The sequence below is a fragment of the Nerophis lumbriciformis genome, linkage group LG06, assembly GCF_033978685.3.
Source record: "Nerophis lumbriciformis linkage group LG06, RoL_Nlum_v2.1, whole genome shotgun sequence".
NCBI lineage: Eukaryota > Metazoa > Chordata > Actinopteri > Syngnathiformes > Syngnathidae > Nerophis > Nerophis lumbriciformis.
The window spans coordinates 36,939,347-36,965,950 of NC_084553.2; the positions used below are offsets into that span (position 1 = coordinate 36,939,347).

The 26,604-nt window shown below is 39.0% G+C and overlaps 1 protein-coding gene across 1 annotated transcript in view; it reads right to left on the reverse strand.

Annotated features, from left to right (window-relative positions):
• Positions 1–26,604, reverse strand: part of csmd1a (CUB and Sushi multiple domains 1a) — a 1,090,750-nt gene that overhangs the window by 118,043 nt on the left and 946,103 nt on the right. The window contains exons 40-48 of the mRNA XM_061964242.1: positions 24,790–24,908; positions 24,617–24,686; positions 22,010–22,126; positions 20,054–20,263; positions 16,720–16,908; positions 15,345–15,522; positions 4,243–4,388; positions 4,012–4,092; positions 11–124 (exon numbers count right to left, since the gene is read on the reverse strand). Coding sequence (XP_061820226.1) covers positions 11–124; positions 4,012–4,092; positions 4,243–4,388; positions 15,345–15,522; positions 16,720–16,908; positions 20,054–20,263; positions 22,010–22,126; positions 24,617–24,686; positions 24,790–24,908 — 1,224 coding nt within the window. The remainder of the gene's footprint in view (positions 1–10; positions 125–4,011; positions 4,093–4,242; positions 4,389–15,344; positions 15,523–16,719; positions 16,909–20,053; positions 20,264–22,009; positions 22,127–24,616; positions 24,687–24,789; positions 24,909–26,604) is intronic.

Consider the following 26,604-nt stretch of genomic DNA (forward strand, 5'->3'; position numbering starts at 1 on the left):
GCTACTTTACCTTGACAAGTTGGAGGCGGGACCTCGAACAGTAAATGGGAGTTGAGTGTACACATGAGCTCTGCCTTTCCGACGAGTGTATAACCAGGAAGGCAACGATAAATCACAACGTCACCTTGAAAAATAGAAAAAATACATATTCAATGCTACGTTATGGATTGAAAAATAATGCTTTAAATATTAAATTAAAAACCAAAATGTTGATAGCATCACATCCTTATGCCTATACCAATACAAAATAAAATTGTAATGGATTATTTGAGGGTTTTTTTGCCATAAATAATAAACAAACAAACAAATCAGGCTTGATCATTTCTGTGGCGACCCTTGATGGGAGAAGCCTAAAGATAGGTACTGTATTATCAGACAGGTCTTGTCAAGACAATTTCAGTGATATAGGTATAGATAAATATTAAGGATTTTTTATTTATGAATTTTTTAACCCGGTGAAAATGTGACCATTTTTGTTTTAAAATGTCCTAACATTTGCCCCAGTTTAAAAAGGTTGGTATTGTTGAAAATCTTGTTTAAAAAAGTAAGATAAAAATAGGTTTCACAGTAAGCTGTATTCTTCATTGATCACATTCATGAAATTATTGTAGGAAGTGACGGAAAATCTGAGTAAACACGATTGGTCCAACTCAATTTCCCGACTTGAGTCACCAGGAAGAGGAAGTCGGCTGGTTTAAAAAATCAGTGTGCTAATTTATCAATTTAAAATGTATTTAGCAGTTTCACAGATACAAATGCTAACGTTTGCATGCCGACACTTGTAATGCAACATGTACCAGGTGATATGACTGTGAGGCGTACGCATGTAAAATAAGCCAGCATACCGTAATAAAGTTAACATGCTAACTTTAGCATGCTAACAGCTAGATTGTGTCAAATATCAAGTTACATGACTGTAAGGTGTACACCTGCAAAATCGGCGAAAAACGTTAACATGCTAACATTAGCATGCTAACATAACAATATTTAGTGCCCTTGGGTTCACTGCATGAAGAAACACATCTAAAAAGTCAATTTATGAATGACAGAGCGCTTCATATTAAATGTTACCGCAAACGTATAACTAGCAGCTTTCTGCTGCTCTATCATAGATTATCATAAGAGTTGGCAAAGTTCACCCGTTAACTATAAGTTCCTTTAACGGTGCTAAATTTTTAACCCGCATACGTCCTGACTCTTTTTTTAACCTTGGTTCACTTTGTAGCATGTGGAAATTAATGGCGTTCAGTTACTGTTGAGCCACAAGCTCGGAAATAGCGAGCAGTAATGCACAAAGAAAAGGGTTATTGTAGAAATCCCATGTCCAAAGCCATGGCAAGTCGTTCTCCTGACAAGAAAAGACTACTCTATCTTCGATCGCTGTGAGACGACATCATTGGAGCCAACACCTGCTGGCACGCTTTGCTGCATTTTTTTCTTAACAGCTTGTTTAGAGCAAGTTTAGAAGAAGGCAAGATTATTTTATTAACATCTCTACCACACACCTCCATGGTTTGAATACTAATTTTCAGGAAAAACAGCTACTAAAAGGTAAGAAAAGTTGGTTTTGTATAATATGACTCCTTTAAGTCAGCTGGGATGAGCTCCAACTCCTCCCTCACTCTGAACAAGTAGTATGCAAAATGAATGAATAAACTGTCACGGCGCATGCGCAGTCCCGCATGCCTTCTGCTGCGAGCATGGCCGGCGCCTCCAATGGAGGGGCGCCGGGACACGCCTCTGCTCGCTCTTCCCGTATTACGGCCACGCCCCTGCTCGGCTGCAAGCAATCTGAAATCTGCGCACCTGGGTCTGATGAGGGCAGACGGCATAAAGACCAGCGTACCCAAAGATCCGGTGCCGGAACATAGTTCTCTGTACACAGTAAGCTATTGCGTCTCTGGCTTCCCTCCCGCATACTTGCTCTCTCTCTGTGCCTACCCAGTTCCTGTGTCTTATGTCCTTTGTGTTTTCCGCAGTGCTTCCCCTGTCTCCCGTGATCGAGCTGTGTGCCTCGACTTCCTTTTGGATTCCGGACTGCCTCCCTCGATCCTCAACTCCTGCTTGGACACGGACCTTTGACGCCTCCCAGTTCCCGTGTCTTATGTCCTTTGTGTTTTCCGCAGTGCTTCCCCTCTCTCCCATGATCGAGCTGTGTGCCTCGACTTCCTGTTGGATTCCGGACTGCCTCCCTCGATCCCTGACAACCGGCCTGTCTCACGGACATTCGAGCCTGCCTTTCTCGTCCAGGAATACCACCTCTCGGTCAACACTCACGGTATTGATTGATTGATTAGTAGGTTGCACAGTGAAGTACATATTCCGTACAATTGACCACAAAATGGTAACACCCGAATAAGTTTTTCAACTTCGGGTGTCGGGGTCCACTTAAATTGATTCATGATACAGATATATACTATCATATATACTATCATCATAATACAGTCATCACACAAGATCATCACATTGAATTATTTACATTATTTACAACCCCGGGTGTGGAGGGGGGTGGAGGGGGGGGGGGGGGGGGGGGTTTGGTTGTTATCATCAGTCATCAACAATTGAGAACAGAGAAATGGATATTGAAACGGTGTAGGTCTGACTTTGTAGGAAATGGACAGCAAGTAGTGGGCAGAGAGAGAGAGAGAGAGAGAGAGAGAGAGAGAGAGAGAGAGAGAGAGAGAGAGAGAGAGAGAGAGAGAGAGAGAGAGAGAGATCAAAAGGCATAAGAAAAAGTATTTGATTGTTTACATTTGATTATTAACAATCCGGGGAGGGTGTTAGTTTAGGGTTGTAGCTGCCTGGAGGTGAACTTTTATTGCGGTTTTGAAGGAGGATAGAGATGCACTTTCTTTTATACCTGTTGGGAGCGCATTCCACATTGATGTGGCATAAAATGAGAATGAGTTAAGACCTTTGTTAGTTCGGAATCTGGGTTTAACGTGGTTAGTGGTAACACACAACAGTTAATTCCACACATAGTCTCACACACACACACACACAATCAGATTGTTGTCACACTACATTCTCTAATTTATGTTAGTATTGTTTATTATATATATATACAAAGTGTATATATATATATATATATACAGTATATATATATATATATATATATATATATATATATATACTGTTTATATATATATATATATATATATATATATATAATGTATATATATATATATATATATATATATATATATATATATATATATATATATATAAACAGTATATATATATATATATATAAACAGTATATATATATATATATATATATATATATATATATATATATATATATATATATAAATCATAGAGCTACTACGCCCCCTTGTTGTTTGTGCGGTCTACTTCCCCCATTCATAACATAAACAAATTAATGAATAAAACAATATGCAGTTAGCTCCCTTTGCGAATATTTGCTCTACAATTCTATGTGAAACATTAAAAAGTTGTACCTCTCTAACATTAAAAAGTTGTACCTCTCTAAAAAAAAACCTTTCTAAGTGAGTAAACAACAAAAAAATGTTTGGTTGCCGTTATAATGATATTTTTTTCTGCAGGGAGATAATGGCATATTTTTCAGAAAAACTGCATAGGGCAAATTGATCTTGCTGGAGTTTTACCAAATGTCAGCTTTCCCCCCTCTAAATTACACCTACTGTTGATCTAAAAGGTCTTGGAGACTGAAAAGCAAGAGGCTTTGAGCATAGCACACAACACGGCGCTGAGGGAAAACGAGACTCCATGATGAGGGACTATTTCCCCCAAAATGGATGTTTTTCAAAACCTGGGCACATATGCTGTATATTTCATTTAACCTGGAAAAAAATCCATTTCAAAACAGACCCTCTGACAAGTTTTAGGACAGATAATGTGTTAAAAATGCATTAAATGATGGAACCAGCAAAATGCAAATTATTTCAAGACAATATCTTACATTTTGATTGCTTTTCACAGCAGCACTACAAAACATTGATTAAACCTGGATTTAATGAGAACTATTACCTATTAGGAAGTCTTCATCTTCATAGATTATCTCTGCGTTTTCCACCACAGTGGGAGCAGAGCACTTCTTCAGACGGTAGGCTGGAAATAGGCATACAAAAGTACTCATATTTTAATGAAAAAATATATGAGTAATTTATATTTTTGATTGCTGTTTGCCATGCAGTAACTTTACCCAAGACATTCATGGCATACCATAATAGGAAATGTGGTATGCAAGTGTTTGTGTACCATGAAAGTTGAGTATGAAGAATCCTCCGGTTGAAAAGTCAGAGTGAAAGCGAATCAGAACCTCGGAGCTGGAACTGTAAGCTGACTCTAACGCTGTGTTGCCGCTAAATACTCCCAGCTGAGGACTGGACCCATCTGGACCGTCCCTGCATGAAGACCAAGTGGAATTAAACAATTAGGCAATTGGGATATTGTAGACATACATACAAATTGTGAAAGAAAAATGTAATGAGACAAATTCATCCTGTCAAGTCTCTAAAATTACAGGAAGGCACACGGCAAAATAAACTATTGCCAGATGCCGTTTAAGTATTATCATTACCTTCTCTTAAATAATTTCAATTTGCTGCCATCAAATTGCACTTTCTGTCTAATTCTAACATTGGTAACACTTTAGTATGGGGAACATATGCACCATTAATTAGTTGCATATTAACATGCAAAATAGTAACATATTGGCTCTTAACTAGTCATTATTAAATATTTATTAATGCCTTATTCTGCATGGCCTTATTATACAACCAGTAAGCCATTAACTAAGAGTCTTCCCTCAATAACCTCAGAATTATTGATTATTAGTAACCCTAACCCTAACCCTTATATGTTCCCCTCGTGTCCAAATATCTCTAAATGAAGTCGATAACACTTTAGTATGGGGAACATATTCACCATTAATTATTTGCTTATTAATATAATATGTTCCCCATACTAAAGTGTTACCCTAACATTTAATTTACTTTGTAAGGTGAAACAAGGCACATTTTGTTCTTCGGTGGAAGCAAATCCGCCCCACTAAGAACAGAAACAAATGAGAAGTGATTATGTTGTTCTAATACAGTGTATAGTTTATGCAAGTGTTCATCAACGTTTGAGGTGACTGTGTTTTGTTTACATTATCAAAACTTCCAAATATATTCCTTGTACAAAAAACCTTTGGATTAAAGGCTCAACTTTGCTCATTAAATATTTAATGTTGTTTGAAATGTGACATTTTGTAAAGCTCCTAAATGCACCTTTTTTTTGTTTTTTAATGAGTATGCCTTTGGATTAAACAAGGCTTGTAAAATTTTAATTCAAAAAGAGTGCCTGGAATCTCTTGGCTGCTCAATAATTCAAGGTCTTCGGCAGGTGTTGGAGCTCATTTAGTGAATGAAAATGTACTATTTGTCCACTTAAATCCAAATTGAATACTGGAGCCTTGAGTGGTTCTTAACTCTCTCTTTCTCGCACACACACACAATATTTACAGCTCCCTCTCGTATTATATTATTATTATAATTTTCCATCGATTTATAACACTCTTTGGTGGCTTGTATCTATAATTCATGCTTAGATCTGGAAAGTGCAGAAATTCCACTTTAGCACAGAGGAATCATGCACTTATCTTGAGCTGTTTATACTAATCTTTTATCTGCCAGCTACTGCATACGGAATTACATTAGCTTGTGAGCTTGTAGAAGTTGTTTTAATACAAACCGCCCCCCCCCCCCCAAACGATTTAAGATGTTATTAGGGCACACTGAGACGGTTTAGTACAGTACATACCCCGAAATGTATTGCAAAGCAAAATGTCCTTGCTGAATATGCAAAATGTACCGTATAAGGAAAAGTTGGATATTAGTGACAACACTGCTGACTTTAAAGCGATACACGTGAAAATATCCGAGTAGGATTTACATATTGCAATACATCATAAGTGTCATCTCTTGTGGCTTGGAAAACTGCTATTGAAAATGTCAGGGTCTGTGCCATCGTCTTGCTAAAGACATAGAACCATAAGCAGTATAGAAATGATTGGCACAGATTCAGTCAAATAAAGTCTCGCAAATAATCTCCACCTATCATTCAATGAAAGAAACCGTGTGGTGTCATTTAGTGGCAAGCCAAACACAAACGGTGGCAAGATTCCCTGGCATCCGGATGCAGCTGTTGCCACGGATACCCGTGGGTATCATGGTTATGCTGGGCCGAACAGCAGCAGGCGCACATCAGTGAGATATGGAGCATACAGAACGTAGCGATGCTCAAGGCGGGACATTGGACACCCGTATGATTAATGAGAATGAGGAACAAAAGAGGTCTGGTAAAGGGAGACCGCAGAACAGATGCTAAAAAAAGACGTGCATGAGAAGCAATATTAAGTTGGAGCGGTAAATGTTTTCAAAGTGTTCTTTGCGTCAATTAAAACACATTGTCCTTATATAACATAGGAGCAACAAACAATCATATGCAGACATCTTCTAAGGTAACATTGATTAGAGATGGAGAAAACTTTGTTTGTACTTCTCTTAAATTTTGTATTGAAGCAGAGTGTCGGGAAAACTGTAGGTCGTTGGGTTCATTTTTGACTTCTTGCTTAAGCTTGACAAATTAGATCAGTCATAAAATCGATCTTCTTTCAGCTACAGATCCTTGCAAAACTTAAACAATGACTTTTGCAGGCTGACTTTGAAAATAAATATTTGTGCATTTGTAATGTAATTCCTGGATTTCTTTAATTCTTTGTATGAACCAAGGCTCTCCCCCGCAGCCTGTCTTTTAACAAAAACTAACCCCTACTTTAACCCTGTATTGGCCTCCCTTCACTGGCTCCAATTTAAACATTTACTTATTGATTTTAGTGCTTCCACCTAGTGGCCCTGCCCTATTGAGCTGTTGCTAAACATACTCGATCAGGCGGAATGTACGCAGAACAGAGCTCACATTTGATGACTGTGAAGACTCTGCTTGGTGCACTTGTGTCACACAAAACACTGCTCAAGGTGTATTCTTCACATCGACCTGCATTACATGTGACACTGATTTGCATGATTCCACCAAAGCTTAAAGGTGCTCATAGACTCCAATGAACGTGGGCAGAGTGGACTCCGCACAAAATGTCCACAGTCATCAGAGCTTCCATAGTCCGGCTCTTGGGTAATTTACATTAAACATTAGATTTCCCACAATCCCTACGTGATGTTTACATTTTTTTGTCATCGTGCCCAACACTGACGACAAGGAGGTTGAGCTTCTCCACCTGCTCATTTTGCACAATTTCCACATTCACCCATTCCACCACACATTCACACACTGATGGCGGGAGCTGCCATGCAAGGCCCTAACCACGACCCATCAGGAGCAAGGGTGAAGTGTCTTGCTCAAAGACACAACGGACGTGACTAGGTTGGTAGAAGCTTGGGATTGAACCAGCAACTAGGTTGCTGGCACAGCCACTCTCCCAACCGCGCCGCCACGCAGTCTTTGTTGCCAGATGCTCCAAGCAAAATGTCGCAGACAGTTCTTGACTCGGCACATCAACTGTGTCGAAAATTGTCTCGGAGGTACGTCGTAGAAAACATTTAATTCATACATTGGCCTGATTTTATTTTTTATATGCTATTGTGGCAAAATGTAGATTGGTATAATGCAGGCTATATTTTATTTTTGTAGTATATTGTGTGACACAAGTGCGCAGAGCAGAGTCATAAAATTGGAGCTTAATGCCTTAAGTATGCGTGAACCTCTGCAGAATCCGTTCCGTGTATGTTCCGCCTGAGTATGTTATGTTTAGGCCTTTACTCTCCCCGAAGAACCTCGAAGGTCTTCAGATCAGATCAGCTCCTCTTGGCTGTGCCCAAAGACAGGCTCAAAACCAGAGGAGATCGAGTCTTTGCAATCGCAGGTCCGAGATGGTGGAACAGCCTTTCTCTCACCATGAGGTCCTACCTGTCCCTAAATACTGACAGTGAAATCCAGTTAGACAGGATATCTCGGTCAAGTTTATTTCCTATTAGTAAATATATTTTAATATCTTTATGTGATATATTTTTAGCACTTCTTTTTAAGATACAATTATTAGTTATTCAAATAAGTAAAAATTGATCCTACTTTAAATCAGCAGATACGGGCATCTACATCAACAATAGGACTTACCTAGAAAGGACAGTTTAATATATAAAATAAATACAATAAAAAAAATTAAAAAAATAAATCGATTTTTGATTATTTTTAATCAATTAAGAATTGTTACAGGTAAGAATCGCTATGTTTTTCAAAAATCGATTTTGTTTTGATACCCCAAACTTCTATTATCTTTTTAACTATTTGTTTATCTCGTATTTATTCGCTTTTATTTAGCACATGCCAATTTAAATATTTTTTTTGATGAAATATATATATTTATATATATAGATATATATATAGATATAGATATAGATATGTACATATATATACACACATAAATATATATATATATATATACATACAAACTAGAGATGCGCGGATAGGCAATTTATCTCATCCGCAACCGCGTCAGAAAGTCGTCATCCATCCGCCATCCACCCGATGTAACGTTTGATCTGAACTGCATCCGCCCGCCATCCGCCCGTTGTTATATATCTAATATTAATTAAAAAAAAAAAAAAAAGGGTGAAAACTACGCGAATTGCACCTTGTGCAGACAAGATTTTTCGATGGGACACGGAGGAATTAGCGATGTAAAAGACCACGTTGGGACAAAAAAACACAAGTCTAATGCCGTTGCTAGCGATACAAGTGGAAAACTTTCAACGTTTTTCGTCGCCCAAACAGATTCTTTGGATGTGATAAATGCCGAAGTTTTATTTACGGAGGCAATAATTGAGCATGGACTTCCAATCGCACTGGCTGATCACATGGGACAGTTAATAATGTAATGCAACCTTTAAAAATCATTACGCGGTGATCGCGATCCCAAAAATAAACTTTTCTTGCATGATAATGTCCAGAAAATTTCGCTTTATATTACTATAGAGTCCTTTTAACGAAGGAGTTTGATGGTTTATCACAAACCTTAAATGAAATTCCATGGCCACCGTCCTGCTCTCTATATCAACCAGGGTGAGCCCCACCCCTTTCGTGAGCGCACTGAGCGCGGAGTGACCCCTTTTACGCGCCCCCGGCAACAGGGGTGGCAAGCAGGTAAGCTGCGCGGGCGGAGCGCGCGGAGTGACCCATGTTACGAGCCGGGGGTGGCGGGCAGGTAAACTGCTTACCTGCTGCGCGTGACGCCGGCCGCGGCGAAAGCGGACGAGGCGGGGTGTCGGTGCGGTGGGCGCGGTAGTGACCCTGGACGTGCGTATGGCCCTTCTCGCGGATCGCCTCAGCTACGGCTCCCGGTGGGGCCCTCTCGGGGGAAGGGGCCTCGGTCCCGGACCCCGGCGAGGCGTCCCTTCTCCGCTCCGTAAAAGTGTCCATCTCTTTTCTTTTTTTTTCTTCTGTTGTGGCATATGCAGCAGGTGCCTGCTCGTTTTTCGTATGTGGGTAACAACATTTAACTATGTATATATATTTCCCAATTGGTTTAACTGCCACCCGCAAAAAAAAAAAAAAAAAAAAAAAAAATCTAATTAATCCGCCCGACCCGACCCGCGAGCCGATAAAATCTTATTTTTTTTAATTTCATCCGCCCGATCCGCGGATAATCCGCGGACTCCGCGGTTGTGTCCGCAAACCGCGCATCTCTAATACAAACATATATAAACATATATGTAACTGGATGGATGGATAGATAGATAGATAGATAGATAGATAGATAGATAGATAGATAGATAGATAGATAGCCCGGTCCCCTACCAAATTCCTTTAACCTAATGTGGGCCGGGCCCCCATTCAAAACGTTTGGGGGACCCCTGGTGTATTGTCTACATGAACAAATAACCACCATCTAATTAGCAAAGGGTCAAAACGTGGGATTTACCAAAGTGAAATAAAGGGAACCTATGATGATTTTAATCGTCATTTAACACAATTTCTTGGAAATGTTACCTCACCTTTGGTATAAGCCTCAACACAGCATGAGAGGTGGACCATTAAGAGTTGCAAACATAGGACTTCCGTTTTTCCCACTAGAGTCCTTCAGCTGTGTTCTGGATGCATCATTAAATGCAACTTCAAGCTTTATAATGTTTATTTTACACCAGAGACAGCACAAGTGGGCAACATAGACAATAGATGCTGTAAAATCTTGTTTCAAAGTCATTTAAAAGCTTGTTGAATTTACACGCTAGGGTAACATCTTCTGTGTGTGATACTGGCACTGATACTCATTGGTTTGAACAAGCCTAACTCAACAGTTTTTTTTTTTTTGTTGGTGTTGGTAGTACTAACACCAAATATAGCAAATAGTCCTTAATAAGACTGAAGTAGAGGAACAAAAGACGGTTTGAGCCCGGCCGCATCTAAATGGCCTGGAAGGAAGATGGTTTCACAGTGATTCAGAAAAAGCTCCCTTCATTTGTGTGCCAGTCCTATTGGCTTCCAAATATATTCCTAATGAGGTTAAGGTAGATTGAGCTGTGCAATTGTCCATCTTGTTTTCACTGATGTCTCATTATACAAATATATTTTGCACTGTGGCCCAATTTTATAAATGTTTCCCTGCAGTGTGCCGCAACCGAAATCCATTTGCAGCTGCTACCTGACATGTTATTGGGCCCCTCCTTATATGTACCAATGGACTCTGAAGGTTGGCCAGATTGAAAGCAAGCACCCATAAATTTGCCCCTGCATTTGAACTACTCTCTTTACAGCTTGACTCTGATGCCCCACAAATTAAATGGCAAGGCCAATTCTACTAAGTTTCAGTTTCACTCCTCGTAAATTCACCAACACAAAAGGGTGCTGGAAGCCACCAAGCAACTATTAAGTGAGAATATTGTCTTGAGGTGCTGACCTAAACTTGTCAGATGTAGCCAAGTCCCACTGGATTTGAGAACCAAGCTCCCACCGTCCTTTCATTACATCCCCCACTCTCCGCTGAATCTGATCATTACTAGCAGGGTTACTGAGCCCTCTCTGGACTCGCTGGCTCTGCCATGGTCGCTCCACTGAGTCAGATTAAATTGGTCAGTGGTCCCATTGTAAATGCATTGCTCTCGCACTGCCTGTATTGCAATCTTAGCCGCACATTGAATCCCATTATACCTACAGTAGAGCCAGGTTGTGCATATCCCAGGGTATGTATTAGGCGGGTAGAAAGTTTGGAGCCTTGCAAATCCACCAAAGAACACACTATGAGATGCATCACATGTTCATTGACGTAGAGCTGTAGTGCGTCATACGGGGGTACTTCAATTTACGAGTACCTCAACTTACTAGTACCTTAACTTGTGAATATTTTGAGATACAGGGCATCTCTTGGTTTTTTGTTGTGCTTTAAATTGCGATCATAATTTAAGTTACAAGCTTCTGAGCCGCTAGATGGCGTAAACGCCATAATATTCGCCCCAAAACATAATCTTAGTTGCTTGCATTAGCTTATAGCTAGAGATCAAATTAAGTTTGTATGGGAAAAAAAAAACTTTTGTTTTCCAACCACTGGAAATCAAACCTTTAACAGCGATCCAGCTTTAACAGCCTTCCAGCCGACATACTCCTGTTGCTACTGTTACCCCTTTACCCACGACACAAAGCTGTTCTGGGTGTCGCGTGCGCTTTGTGACTCAGCTGCGCTACGATCCTGCAATGTCCTCGAAATACCTCCATAACATCACCTGAAAAGAGTCCACTTTAATCTTGCGGGAGATAGAATAAGTAGGAATATCCATTTTATTCAACATCATTACTCGCTGCCAGGGTTAACCCGATTCCAATATTTTGGTACTGGTACCGGTACCAAAATGTACAGTACATCAATACTTTGATACTTTTCAAATTAAATGGGACTACAAAAAAATGTCATTAGTCGGCTTCATTTTAATAGAAAATCCTATGATACATTAAACATACGTTTCTTGATGAACTCAAAGAACAATTTTAGAAGATTGAAATTAAAATTAAAAGGCATACAACACATTGTGATTTTTCTTACTGCACTTAAAGAACAATTGCAAATCTACACATCACATACGTCATGCCACAAACTAGGATTAGGTCAGAATAGATTAGAAAGATTGTTTGACTTTGTATTAAATACTTCATGATTTATGGTTGCCAATTTTGATCTGTGTTTTAAGACAAATATAATGATTAATAATCACTAAACTCAATATACTATGGCTAAAAGTACACAGATAAGACATGTAACAAGTGAAGCATACATTGTTAAAGACAAAACACAAATAAAATTGTGGGAAATTTGTTACAACATTTTGTAATTTCACTTGCATTAGTTTACGCTATGTGGGCGGTTTTTACTCCACAAATGTTTGGCAACAAGCCAACTAGCTATGTGTGCATCTACGTATCTACAAACCCCGTTTCCATATGAGTTGGGAAATTGTGTTAGATGTAAATATAAACGGAATACAATGATTTGCAAATCATTTTCTACCCATATTCAGCTGAATATGCTACAAAGACAACATATTTGATGATCAAACTGATAAACTTTTTTTTTTTTCAAATAATCATTAACTTTAGAAATTGATGCCAGCAACACGTGACAAAGAAGTTGGGAAAGGTGGCAATAAATACTGATAAAGTTGAGGAATGCTCATCAAACACTTATTTGGAACATCCCACAGGTGAACAGGCAAATTGGGAACAGGTGGGTGCCATGATTGGGTATAAAAGTAGATTCCACCAAATGCTCAGTCATTCACAAACAAGGATGGGGCGAGGGTCACCACTTTGTCAACAAATGCGTGAGCAAATTGTTGAACAGTTTAAGAAAAACCTTTATCAACCAGCTATTGCAAGGAATTTAGGGATTTCACCATCTACGGTCCGTAATATCATCAAAGGGTTCAGAGAATCTGGAGAAATCACTGCACGTAAGCAGCTAAGCTCGTGACCTTTGATCCCTCAGGCTGTACTGCATCAACAAGCAACATCAGTGTGTAAAGGATATCACCACATGGGCTCAGGAACACTTCAGAAACCCACTGTCAGTAACTACAGTTGGTCGCTACATCTGTAAGTGCAAGTTAAAACTCTCCTATGCAAGGCGAAAACCGTTTATCAACAACACCTAGAAATGCCGTCGGCTTCGCTGGGCCTGAGCTCATCTAAGATGGACTGATACAAAGTGGAAAAGTGTTCTGTGGTCTGACGAGTCCACATTTCAAATTGTTTTTGGAAACTGTGGACGTCGTGTCCTCCGGACCAAAGAGGAAAAGAACCATCCGGATTGTTATAGGCGCAAAGTTGAAAAGCCAGCATCTGTGATGGTATGGGGGTGTATTAGTGCCCAAGACATGGGTAACTTACACATCTGTGAAGGCGCCATTAATACTGAAAGGTACATACAGGTTTTGGAGCAACATATGTTGCCATCCAAGCAACGTTACCATGGACGCCCCTGCTTATTTCAGCAAGACAATGCCAAGCCACGTGTTACATCAACGTGGCTTCATAGTAAAAGAGTGCGGGTACTAGACTGGCCTGCCTGTAGCCCAGACCTGTCTCCCATTGAAAATGTGTGGCGCATTATGAAGCCTAAAATACCACAACGGAGACCCCCGGACTGTTGAACAACTTAAGCTGTACATCAAGCAAGAATGGGAAAGAATTCCACCTGAGAAGCTTAAAAAATGTGTCTCCTCAGTTCCCAAACGTTTACTGAGTGTTGTTAAAAGGAAAGGCCATGTAACACAGTGGTGAACATGCCCTTTCCCAACTACTTTGGCACTTGTTGCAGCCATAAAATTCTAAGTTAATTATTATTTGCAAAAAAAAAAATAAAGTTTATGAGTTTGAACATCAAATATCTTGTCTTTGTAGTGCATTCAATTGAATATGGGTTGAAAAGGATTTGCAAATCATTGTATTCCGTTTGTATTTACATCTAACACAATTTCCCAACTCACATGGAAACGGGGTTTGTACTAATATGACGGGTAGACGCCAATCAGAATGGAATAAAAAGGATTTCAAAGTCTTCTTCAGTCTGCGGAAGAAGGAATCAGATGTATTGACCAAATATGTTCAATATGGAAATAATTTTACTTTGTAGACTGCATGCGCTCCCTTTTGTATTGTTTTTCAAACCATATCTAAAAGTGTTTTTTTCTTTTTAAAAGGCAAGTTACATGTCATAACTGTTCTGTTTTGGGAGGGCCAAGCATGGATGAAATGTATTCCCATTCATTTCAAAGATAGGAGTATTCCAAGTTACGAGCTTGGTTGTGGATTGCTAACTAAGCTATGTGCTTGTAGGTTGAGGTTCCAATGTACTGAGAAATTTGCAAAGCTGTAATATGCTATTTGTTGCATGACAAAGGAAAAAATTACAAATTACTTTAAATATACAGTATGTCATAAAAAGTAAGCATTCCCATTTCAGCAACCATTTTATTTGATCTTTTCAATGATTACTCTTGAAATCACCATTGGAAATGACATCGAGTAATCAATGTGAGTGTGAATGTTGTCTGTCTATCTATGTTGGCCCTGCGATGAGGTGGCGACTTGTCCAGGGTGTACCCCGCCTACCGCCCGAATGCAGCTGAGATAGACTCCAGCGACCCCAAAAGGGACAAGCAGTAGAAAATGGATGCATGGAGTGTACAGTTCAAAGAGCAGTACAGCTTTACTGTGATCTGAAAGTCAACACAACTAAAAACTGTCATTCAGACCCAGAGGACTATGTTCCGCTCCACAGTACATGTTCCCATTAACGAACAGCAGCTCCCTTGTGCCATACCATGGTGCTTCAATTATCTTGGTGCTCATTTGTGTTGCCAGCTATTTAGACAATAATTACAGTGTGTCGAGTCATTTTCAGTAGGTAGCATATCTGTATAGCCATACAGGCTGTACACTCTAAGCTTATTCAAGTGTCCTTTGTATAAGATTACTGGAATAAAAATACTTACTGAAGTTAAACCTTAGCTACCATTTTAATTATTTTTGCAAAGGTAGTATTCTGGGTACAGCCATGTCTTGTTTCTCATTGGAATTAGCATGTATACCTAATGAAGTGGTCAGTGAGTGTGTTTGCAGTATGATAAAAAACATGCAGTATGTGACATGAAAGCAAATACAGACTTGACATCTTATTGATGTTGAAAGAGAAGACACAGCTGAAGTACCTTGTAGATTTTACCAGTCAGTGATGCAACCAGTCCAAGGAATTAAGCACAGCTTTGAAAAGGAGTGTATAATATTTGATTTGTGTATTCCAGCGTGTTCATGCTTACCAGACGGCAATATAATCAGTGACAGGCTCTGTTTGCAACAAGGTGAAGTTGATGTAAACTCCATGTCCGTGGGGAACTATGATGAGCCAGGTACAGTCTTGGGAATTAGGGTATTCATTGGGGTACTGGGGCGAATAAATGGTCCCATTTTCAGCGGTGACATTGTAGCCACAAGGAGCTGTAAAGGCAAAAATTGTTTATATTAAAAAATTCAGAAAAACTAAATGCAGGTTATAAATTAATGTGTGTTAGATTGAGGAAAATAGGTATTTGCTCCCAATGTAAAATTAGTCTTAGACTTGAGCTCTTGCTGGCAGGTGTTTCAGTAAAACACTGCATTTAGAAGTAAACATTAATTGAGAGTACACTTGTCATGATACTGTATGATACCTGTGAATTTCCAGAATTTTCAAATACTTTTTCGAAACCATGATAAAAAAAAAAGTAGATCCAACCCATGTACATTTAAAGTCACTACTTTATGTTAAACTGTTTCCATCATGTAATTTGTAGTAAAATAGGCTAATAAAAAGGCTAAACATGTATTTTAAAGACAAATATATGTATATTTATTTTTATTAGTATAAACATTTCAGCTTCATTTCATTATATTTTGCCTATTTTGCTGTATTTTCATTTTTGCATTTTTTTCTTATTTTATTTCTGCAAAGACTACACGTTGACCACCATTGGTTTACTTATTTTACCAGGAAGTCAATGTCTTGCAAATTCTTAGCAGGCTTCCCACGGCTGTTGTATACACACTTTATGGGCTTGTGGAGGCAGATTTCCATTCTGGCTTGCACTGCAAATACTTCACCTTTCATGACCGCTTGTCTTTGATTTCCAAATAAATGCATGACGCAAAACACACTCGTCTTTTTCATGTGTAGAGTACATTGCTAATGCCACCACAGAGCTCATCTGCTACATACTTTATCCTCTAGCAAAGCAGGTGTGTATGAGATGTGTCGTGACGCAGAGTTACGATGCATATGTGTATGAGCAAGGGTGAAACGCAACTGCCAAATCCACATTTTGGCCTGACACATGGCTATTTTTTTTTTCTTTTTCTTCTTCAATCTTCACATGCCAAGAATTGACAAGGCTTGCCAAGGAAAAGTGTTGTTCAGTGTTCGGTACTTACAATACTGGAAAAAACAGGTTTTGATGCATTTTTTCAGCTTAGCAATATTCTTGACAACCTTAATTCAGAGCATGCAGAGAGAGATGCTCCCATCCCATCAGGAAGAATAACAAACGATTTTGATCGTTTTATAACCAGCCCCATAGTCATTCATAGGAATTTAATAAAAGGCCCATTTTCTACCCTTAAGTAAAAATAATTTGAATTAATCATATTGGTCGTTCTTACCTTCACAGCGTGGGAATGGGTGATTCCACTTCCGGTTTGTTCCATGGAGACATGTCAAGACTGGGTGTCCAATCAAAACATACCCAGAGTAACACTGGAACGTTATTGACTGTCCAGCGCTGTAGTCAGTATTGATGATGTCACCATTGGTGAAAGGAGATGGATCTTGGCAGTTCTGAAGTTGATAAGCTAAGGACAGACATGTGCATATATTTAATTTTCAACAGCGTCACACACAGTGGGATTTGTTGTTGGCTCCAACAATGGGATGGATCAATTGAAGAGTAAACACATGGGCTCCTATTACATTCATCACTAGTCCATTCTGAGCACACAATAGTTAAAAATAACAACAGACATTTTAGAACCAGACAGCAGTCTGTGGATTTTGGATGTGGTATTTGAAGCGACTGTATACGGGGTGAAAATGTTTACTGGAAGACTTGTGCTGCCAGTATTTGCTCAAGTGACACAGTCCAGATGGGAGACACTTCAAAAGATACTTCAGAATGACAGGACTTAGTTCATGTGGACCGTTTAGCCCTATGTAAAGACATACACACTCTTTTTGTTTAATACCTTCACTGTGGGAATCAACAATTAATACAATTGAAGCAGTGGCAAAATTATAATATAGTTCATCAACATGTATGTTTATTTTAGTAAGGATCTAAGTCCCATGAACAACATTTGTGATTATTTATCCATATAAACGTGCACCAAAAAAGCAAGCTATTACTAGTGATGTAACATTCCAGTGTGTTGTTACAGTACGTTTAGATGCAATTACTTGAAATGCTTACCCCCTACTGGGGATGTAAATGTCGCCACTCGAGCCTACAAAACCAGGGACAGGATTTTTGGATTGTGGATTAATCACAGTCGAATAGGTTTCTTTGTGTATTAAAGGAGTCAAATAATGTAAGGGGATTTAAAAACAAGCTTAAAGAGAAATTACGCTAAAGTCTTTTTTTATTTCTCTTGTAATCTTTATTTCAAATATGTACTGTTTAAATAAATGCACTGTGGTTCTGCTTTTTATGTATAGCATTTTAGACAGTACACTTATCCTTTATTCTTTAGTTTATTTTTATATGTAATGTTAAGTTTCAATGTTGTTACTGTCTTGTGTGATGAACCCCAGGAAAAGAATGGCAACTGTGTCGAAAGTAATGTGGATCATTTTTAAACAAATAAACAGATAAGCCTAAAATGGAGTGCACTACTAGACTGCAAACAGCAATGACACTGTTTTTCTACTAATGTGCACCTTTGACATAACAGTCACGTTGAGAAGTTTTCATTTTGCAAATTGTTCTTGTGATTAAAGATAACTAAATAAAAAACACACTCAAATACATTCCTTAATCTTTTTTCAAATTAATGTAGAGCAGTGGTTCTCAAATCTTTTACACTATGTACCACCTCAGAAAACGCTTGGCACTCCAAGTACCACCATAATGACCAACATTAAAATACTGTAACGTAGTAGGCCTAATTATTATTTAAAAACAAGGCAGAGGTTTTCTTTAGATAAGTATATTTAATATTGTGGCCACTGTAACATTAACACAGTAACACTCGGTTTAATTGTTTTTATTTATTCTTTGGCATACCACTAGATCATGTCACAACTTGGTCCATGGGTTTAGTTTTTCCAGAAGGCAACAGAAAGTTGGCTCGGGCGAGACGGGAATGTGAGTACATGATTGTTTATTACTATCAAAAAAAAGTACAAACGAAAAGCGCGCACAGTGGCGGAGAAACAACTTGGCTATGAAAACAAATACTTGCACAAAGGCAGAAACTATGAACAACAAAAAACACTAACTGTGGCATTAATAAACAAAAACTTACTTGGCATGGACTAAACGAGCAGCATGAACGATGGACATGAAATCAAGTGTCAGGAGAGTGCAGAGCATAAATGTGGGATGTCGCCAGAAAGACAAACTGAAAACAATGAACTTAAATACTACAGACATGATTAACAAAAACAGGTGCGTGACTCAAAACGTGAAACAGGTGCGTGACGTGACAGGTGAAAACTAATGGGTTGCTATTGTGACAAACAAGAGTGCACAATGAGTCCAAACATGGAACAGGTGAAACTAATGGGTAACCATGGAAACAAGACAAGGGAGTGAAAAGCCAGAAACTAAAGAGTCCAATAATTAAACAAAACAAAACATGACTAAAACAAAACATGATTACACAGACATGACAGATCAGAAGTCTGCAACCTTATGTATCAAAAGAAAAATAGTATAGAGCCGCACAACGTAACACAGCTTATACACTTTGAAAAGTATTCATCTTTATTTATTTTACAGGAAAAAACAATCCTTCCATGTAAAATTAAACTTGCTTCCCTTTGTCCTTATCTTTTTGGCAAGTATTCATGGTAAGCTTAACCAAGGGGTTGCACACTCGAGAAGCTGAACTGAACACACTGGCTTCCAGTCCCTCAGAGCTCAACCTGCGTACTTTCACCGCCTCACAGACAGTCGGAATTATAAAACTCGGTTCAAAAATGCAAACTTTTCTCACTCCGGGGTAAAACAAATCTGAGGGAGCCACAACAAGGAGACAGAAGAGCAAAGCGGCTCCAGAGCCGCGGGTTGCAGACTCTTGCACTAGATGGAGCACCGCAGTTTGAGAATCACTGGCTTACTGTATTGTTGTGAAATGTATCATTATTTCCCTGAATTGATCAAAGTAATTGTTGCAAATTGCCATCACTATATGGGATGCTAACATTGAATAAATATGACATCCCAATGTCAAGTAGAGACGTGCACGCTCTGTGTAGACCATGGGACTGAGCATTGACATGAATTAGAGTGACAGAACTTGACGGTTTCAATTTAAGAGGAAAAGGGACCGTTATCTCGTGCATGTAAAAGTAGCTGAGCTTATGTGTACCTCAGCCAGCCAGGCTATAGTACCGCTGGCATGCAGGACCAAAGTGCATTATTTTGTGTCTCTGATGAGAAGCTTGTGTGGCTAAGAGTAAAGTCAACTCCTCATGGGGAGCTTTGCTAACAATCCATCGCTTTTAATGATGAGAATAAAGCCACATTGTACAAGCCTATGAAAAAAAAAACACTTCAAACACTTATCAAAGCTTCACATCTTGCATCATACTCTTCATTTGTTGGAGTTGGCTGCTTCATTTGGACCACAATCTATCTGCACAATTTAATGAAATCATGTAGGTGATCTTTAACCCAAGTCCAGTGAAACTAAACAGATGGTTCAATGTTCAGAAGCCATTAAAAAAAAAAAAAACATGCTTTATGTTGATCTGATATGTGATCAGAGTATGACTCACCTTGATAGGTGAGCTTGAACCCTAGCCTGTTCTCTGAATGGTCACTGTAGAAGTGAATGATCGTCTGGTGGGTGGTACTTAGTAGAGGGGGCGGGAGCTGCGCCCCAGTGAACTGTCCAATAAGAGCTGAGCTGTGCTGTGGTCCCGCCCGCACTTCCAGAAAGTCATGGTTGTCTTCAGAGGAAAAGTTTTGGAACTGGATATGAGCTCCTGGAATATATAAAAAAGTAGAATAAAGCAAAAAATAAAACGCTAGTTTTACAGTGAATACTAAGACGTTTTGTTGCCGAATTCAATCCAACTGTATGCTATTATTAAATAGTATAACTATCCTTACAAAATATAAAAATGATCGTATTTTTCGGAGTATAGGTCGCACCGGAGTATAAGTCGCACCGGCCGAAAATGCATAATAAAGAAGGAAAAAAACATATATAAGTCGCACCAGAGTATAAGTCGCATTTTTTGGGGAAATGTATTTGATAAAACCCAACACCAAGAATAGACATTTGAAAGGCAATTTAAAATAAATAAAGAATAGTGAACAACAGGCTGAATAAGTGTACGTTATATGAGGCATAAATAAGCAACTGAGAACGTGCCTGGTATGTTAACGTAACATATTATGGTAAGAGTCATTCAAATAACTATAACATATAGAACATGCTATACATTTACCAAACAATCTGTCACTCCTAATCGCTAAATCCGATGAAATCTTATACGTCTAGTCTCTTACGTGAATGGGCTAAATAATATTAATTGATATTTTACGGTAATGTGTTAATAATTTCACACATAAGTCGCTCCTGAGTATAAGTCAACCTACTCAGTGGCCTAGTGGTTAGAGTGTCCGCCCTGAGATCGGTAGGTTGTGAGTTCAAACCCCGGCCGAGTCATACCAAAGACTATAAAAATGGGACCCATTGCCTCCCTGCTTGGCACTCAGTATCAAGGGTTGGAATTGGGGGTTAAATCACCAAAATGATTCCCGGGCGCGGCCACTGCTGCTGCCCACTGCTCCCCTCACCTCCCAGGGGGTGATCAAGGGTGATGGGTCAAATGCAGAGAATAATTTCGCCACACCTACTGTGTGTGTGACAATCATTGGTAATTTAACTTTTTAACTTTTTAAGTCGCACCCCCGGCCAAACTATGAAAAAAACTGCGACTTATAGTCCGAAAAATACGGTAAATGCATGAAAAGTAGGGATGTCCCGATCAAAATGTTTGACCTCCAATCCCGATTAAATTTTTTGGCGTCAAATTCGATCCAGTTTTGAGAAAATTGTAATAACAAACAAAGGAAAGTGAGCAATATCGATCAAATGACGTTTTTATGCCAATGCTTTCCTAGGCATCGATAGTATCGACATCTAGATCAATCACCTCTACTTTGCATTAAAGCTTTAGCGGTTAGCTTCTTCTGTTGTCCTGCTTGGTGTGTCTGTGTATGTAGCATACTTAGTCATTCCTTTTCCTCTAGTTCTACAGTGATAATAATACTTGGAAACACATTAGTTTATTTTCCGTCACAGTGGTTTAACATCTAGGCTTAGTATCAGTGTATATTTTTTGAATGAGTCTTTCACGTACAATCTTTAGCCATGAAAACACTGGGACACAACAGTGGTCGGGATCCTTGTCCCATGATCGAGATCGGGACATCTCTAACAAATAGTATAATGTGCTGACTGCAAAAAATTATATTATGTTGTAGTCCAAGAAGGAGGGGAGTTCTTGCACACATATTCCCAGCACACAATGAGATGTCATCACTGTCACATGTAAAATATCACACACCACATACTTGCCTCTAATTAAACACTCGGTAAGGCTTTTAATAAACCTTGCCTCAATCCAGCAACATTTTGCGCTATAATAAAAGTACGGCAACAGATGTATTGACAGTGTCACGTCCTCCCAGGGAATTCTTATCCAGCCTGAGATACTTGCCATATCCAGTTGGCAAGATGATTTGCCAGGTGCAGTCCACGTTGCCTGGGTAGTTGCCAGGGAAACCGGGACTCAGGATGACCCCAGTGACCTCAGACAACACCTTGCCACAACGAGCTGACAACATGAGAGAAAGTAAAGGCAGCGTTAAAACATATGCCAAAAAAAGAACATATTGAGTTCTGCATACTGGAATACTTGCACTGTGGCAAAGAAGCAACAATTGGTCAATAAAAAAGACCCTGAAGGCTCCATTATGCTAGAGTGTCATGGCGCAAGGGTACGTGACAGTGGCTTGCTCCTCCACTTACAAACCCTCCCACGGACTTTGACATGTACTTCCCAAAAATTCTAACATCGCAAAGCTGTGATAGGTCAACTTTTGCTGAGTATGATCGCTGAGCACAGAAACCCCAACATTATGCTTGAAATACACAAATTATTGGATGACAGAAAGCAACAGTGATTGAACATGCATTGTGTACTTAATATCTTAGTGCACTCTGATAATTAGTGTGTTGTTTGCTGTAATGTTTTATTTCTGATTTGGAGAAAATCTTTGCACATTAATATAAAAAAAATAGTTCATGCTTTCTGTTGTCCCACCGTCCAAAGAACCCAATAGCATTTAAAATGTGGCAAGTATTCAGCTCCGACTCGTGCAGAGGTTGCATAGCTCACCTTCACAAACATATTCTCTTCTATTTTTTGAGCAACATGTACATTAAAAGTAAATAGTTGTTTCTGATTGATTAATTCCAGCGCCAACAACAATCTAAATACTGCTGTCGTTTATTACTACACTCGTAAGTAAATATCATGGACAGCTGCGGTTGCCCTTAGCGTTTTGGATAAGACTTGCAAGTGAAACAAGAGCATAACGAGATCATGACAATGTAAGAAGGCCGTGCGTAGTGCGGACACTTTTTTGGAATTTTGCCAATCAGTCACAATTCCTATGTGGGACAAAAACACATCTGTCTTTCTCTTTTTTATGGAATCTAACTCATAAATAAATGCCAACAAGAGGTGGCCAACAATGTAGCTATTAAAGAGTCATCTATTGCGCCCATAAAGCTCCCTAAAAAACACCCCAAAAACCATCAACAATTCCCCCCCAAAGGGCAAATATCAAATATCAGAAGTAATCAGTTGACCACAGCTGTTCAAAGTCGGGACCCGGGGGGGGACCACTCATCTGTGCATCAGTTGGGGACGTCTCTGCGCTGCTGACTTGTCTCCATTCAAGATAATCCTCTGCTGGCCCCACTATGGACTGGACTCTCACACTATTAACTAGATCCACTCGACCGCACCGGTCGCCCAAGGGGGGTCCCCACATCTGCGGTCCCCTCCAAGGTTTCTCATTGTATCCCATTGAGTTGGTAAAGATTATAAATCATATTTCTCACTTATATAGTAGAAGGTTGTGGTCATAAACAGAGAAGTTGGTCAACTTTTGACATTAAACTTAGATCCAAAGACATGGTCAGGAAGACGCGACAAGATGCTCGTTTGTGCCCCATTTTTAACCTGGTGTGAGAATTATGATAAATTCTAAACAGGGAACAACAAGTCTTGTGATAAAATATATAAACATCCCATCAGCCGGTATCCCAGTGGGCGCAGACATTGTACAGTAAGTGATTGTTTTATTATGTGTGTAGTTTGTGTTTCTTGTTTAGCACGTAAGGTTAGTGTTTCACTAAAGCTGAATCTGCTTAGCATTCCGCTTGTAAAAAGTTGGAGTTCATCCTCCTTTTATTCAGGCTAAAAAAAATAATGAGGTTCTAAATCATCATTTGTCCCAAAGTCGTTGTCGTTGGCTCTCATGAAGTCTGCCATGATTAGTAGTCGATGTTATCGTTGATGGAAATAGCGAACGTTGCAATGCGCTCTGTGAAATCAATGCAGCATCAAAACTTTCCAGCAATGCAAGACATGACCAAATTACGTAAATACTACATGTTATATGAATGTGCCCGTTGCAACATTACATATATACTTACAGGAAGTATAAGAAAAGGTTTTTGGACGTTTTTCAGATGTTTTTGAGAAGGCGTTTTAAGCAGAATAGCTCAAATCCCAATTACCTGCATTGTTAGCCACCTTTTGCTAGTGTTTTTTTTACGATTTAGAATGCACAAAAAAGAAAAAGACATATCTGTAGTTGGCCAGGTCACAAATAACATGTTTTGTATTTTGTTCAGGATCACATGTGAGCTGGAGCCTATCTTAGCTGATTTAAGGCAAGACCCGGGATTCAACCTGACCAACCAATAACTGCATATAGAGACAAATAACCATTCACACTCACATATGGGCAATTTTCCAATTAACGTAACATGGATGTTCTTGGGATGTACTATAGAAGGAAACACTCAACCCAACAAGCAAATGGAGATCAAAGTAACTACACATTGAGTTCCTATAGTATGTCACTGTGCACAGTACAGTACAGAATCACCCAAATCAAATATTGACTATGCTCATTGCTTGCATTTTTCATTGACTGGAGGTTGATGCTCTTTACAAATTTAGTGTTCGCTCAAACCTATGCTACGCATTATTGAACCACTGTCCAACAGAGGATTGTGTGTGTGCTACCTATACAAAGAGGAGGTGGGTAGTTCCATCGACGCACAGTCCCAGGCATGCAGGAAATATGAGAGTGACCCTAGGAAAGTGTGTAAAGAAAACAGACATGGATTTTATGATATGGATAATGTGTGCATATCAAAAAGTCCTGTTGTATTAGGTGGTATCAGTGTATGTCTTACCTGTAGGTCATACCCAGGCTCACAGGTGAAGGCCACTACCTCATTGACCATGTACCTGTCTCCTGTTTTAATGCCGTTAGCTGGGATCATCGGCTCTGGACAGGTAGTCAAACCTACCGCTGCAACAAAGGTGAAACAATGACTTCAGTGGTGCACATTCTCTTGATAACAATGGCATTATAAAAATGAAATGAGAATTTTTTTTATTCAAAACAGAAATAGCTTAGTTTTTCATCAGAAAGTTATTGATTTAAGAATATGTTTATTATTGCGGTCTTAAATTGGGTGGTGTGCAGCTGGTAGTGTCTTTTCTTCATCATGTGCCATGCCTGCTCCAGGATTGAGCTAAAATTATTTTCAAGTGCTTCTTTCCCCTTGCACCACCAGTATCAGGTTTTTTCACCCATAAGAAGACAAAACTGTCTTAAAATGAGTTCTCTGTCTCAAACAAGTACTACAAAAAAAGCATTTGAGTTAACAGCTGCACTGTTTGAGTAGACATCTGCTTCATATATAATGAACAACTTAAATGTTTCCAGTCATATAAATAAAAGCCAGGGAGCTGACCCCACCTTTCTTTTTGTCACATTTGCTCTGACAATGATACAAGTTAGAGACTTAGATTCTGGAAATGTATATAGCTTGGAAGTGCTAGAATAGACATTGGTATTATTACCTATTCATGTAGCATGTATGGGAGTGATGTGCGGATTGATACTAAAATATTGATACCACCAATACCAGATCTTTATGCTCTAATATTGATTCTGAAATCAAAACTTCAAGACTTTTGATACTAAAGGTATTTGAGATCATTTATATCATTAACAAGAACACAGGAACTAAATAATTGAAATATTATCCCAATGAAACGCGATTGGTGGGAACTACTTTTTCACTGTGCTCTGCTTAGTCATTCAGTCTTTCATTTGTTTGTTTAAGAAAATTACTGACAGTTAACATGAGTAACTCAACGTTATAAAACAGCAAGTGTACGTATCCTTTTATTGTTGGCTATTTGGAGATACTACATACAGAGTTGAATATAAATAAGATATTGAATTCAGTGCAGATAAACACCATTTATTTCACCCTGTGATTTTAGATCGTTTGAAGATGATTCCCCAATAGCAGCAACACTTGAAATACAACCGGTACCAGCCTAAATTTTACTAAGTATTGGATCGGAATGAAAATCAGTGGTATCGCACATCACTAATGTATGGGTCCATAATATCAAATTTAATCAAGGCACAGCAATCTCATTTCCAAACCAGTTGTTTGCATCCCTTATTTTAATTGCTTCTCTCAATGATAACATTTTCTACAGACTTATGGGTAAAATATAATACTGTGATTAATTTGATTAAAACATAGACATGACAGATTAATTAGTAGACACTCCTCATGTCCGTTTGCTTTTTAATCAGAACTGTTTAATTCGCTTATTGATGTTGTAGAATGAAAACATTTCTTAAAATGGCTTTTGGGATAAAAATCAAGTGTAGCTGATATAATACTCAGTGGCCTAGTGGTTAGAGTGTCCGCCCTGAGATCGGTAGGTCGTGAGTTCAAACCCCGGCCGAGTCATACCAAAGACTATAAAAATGGGACCCATTACCTCCCTGCTTGACACTCAGAATCAAAGCTTGAAATTGGGGGTTAAATCACCAAAAATGATTCCCGGGCGCGGCCACCGCTGCTGCTCGCTGCTCCCCTCACCTCCCAGGGGGTGAACAAGTGGATGGGTCAAATGCAATGGACACATTTCACCACACCTAGTGTGTGTGTGACTATCATTGGTACTTTAACTTC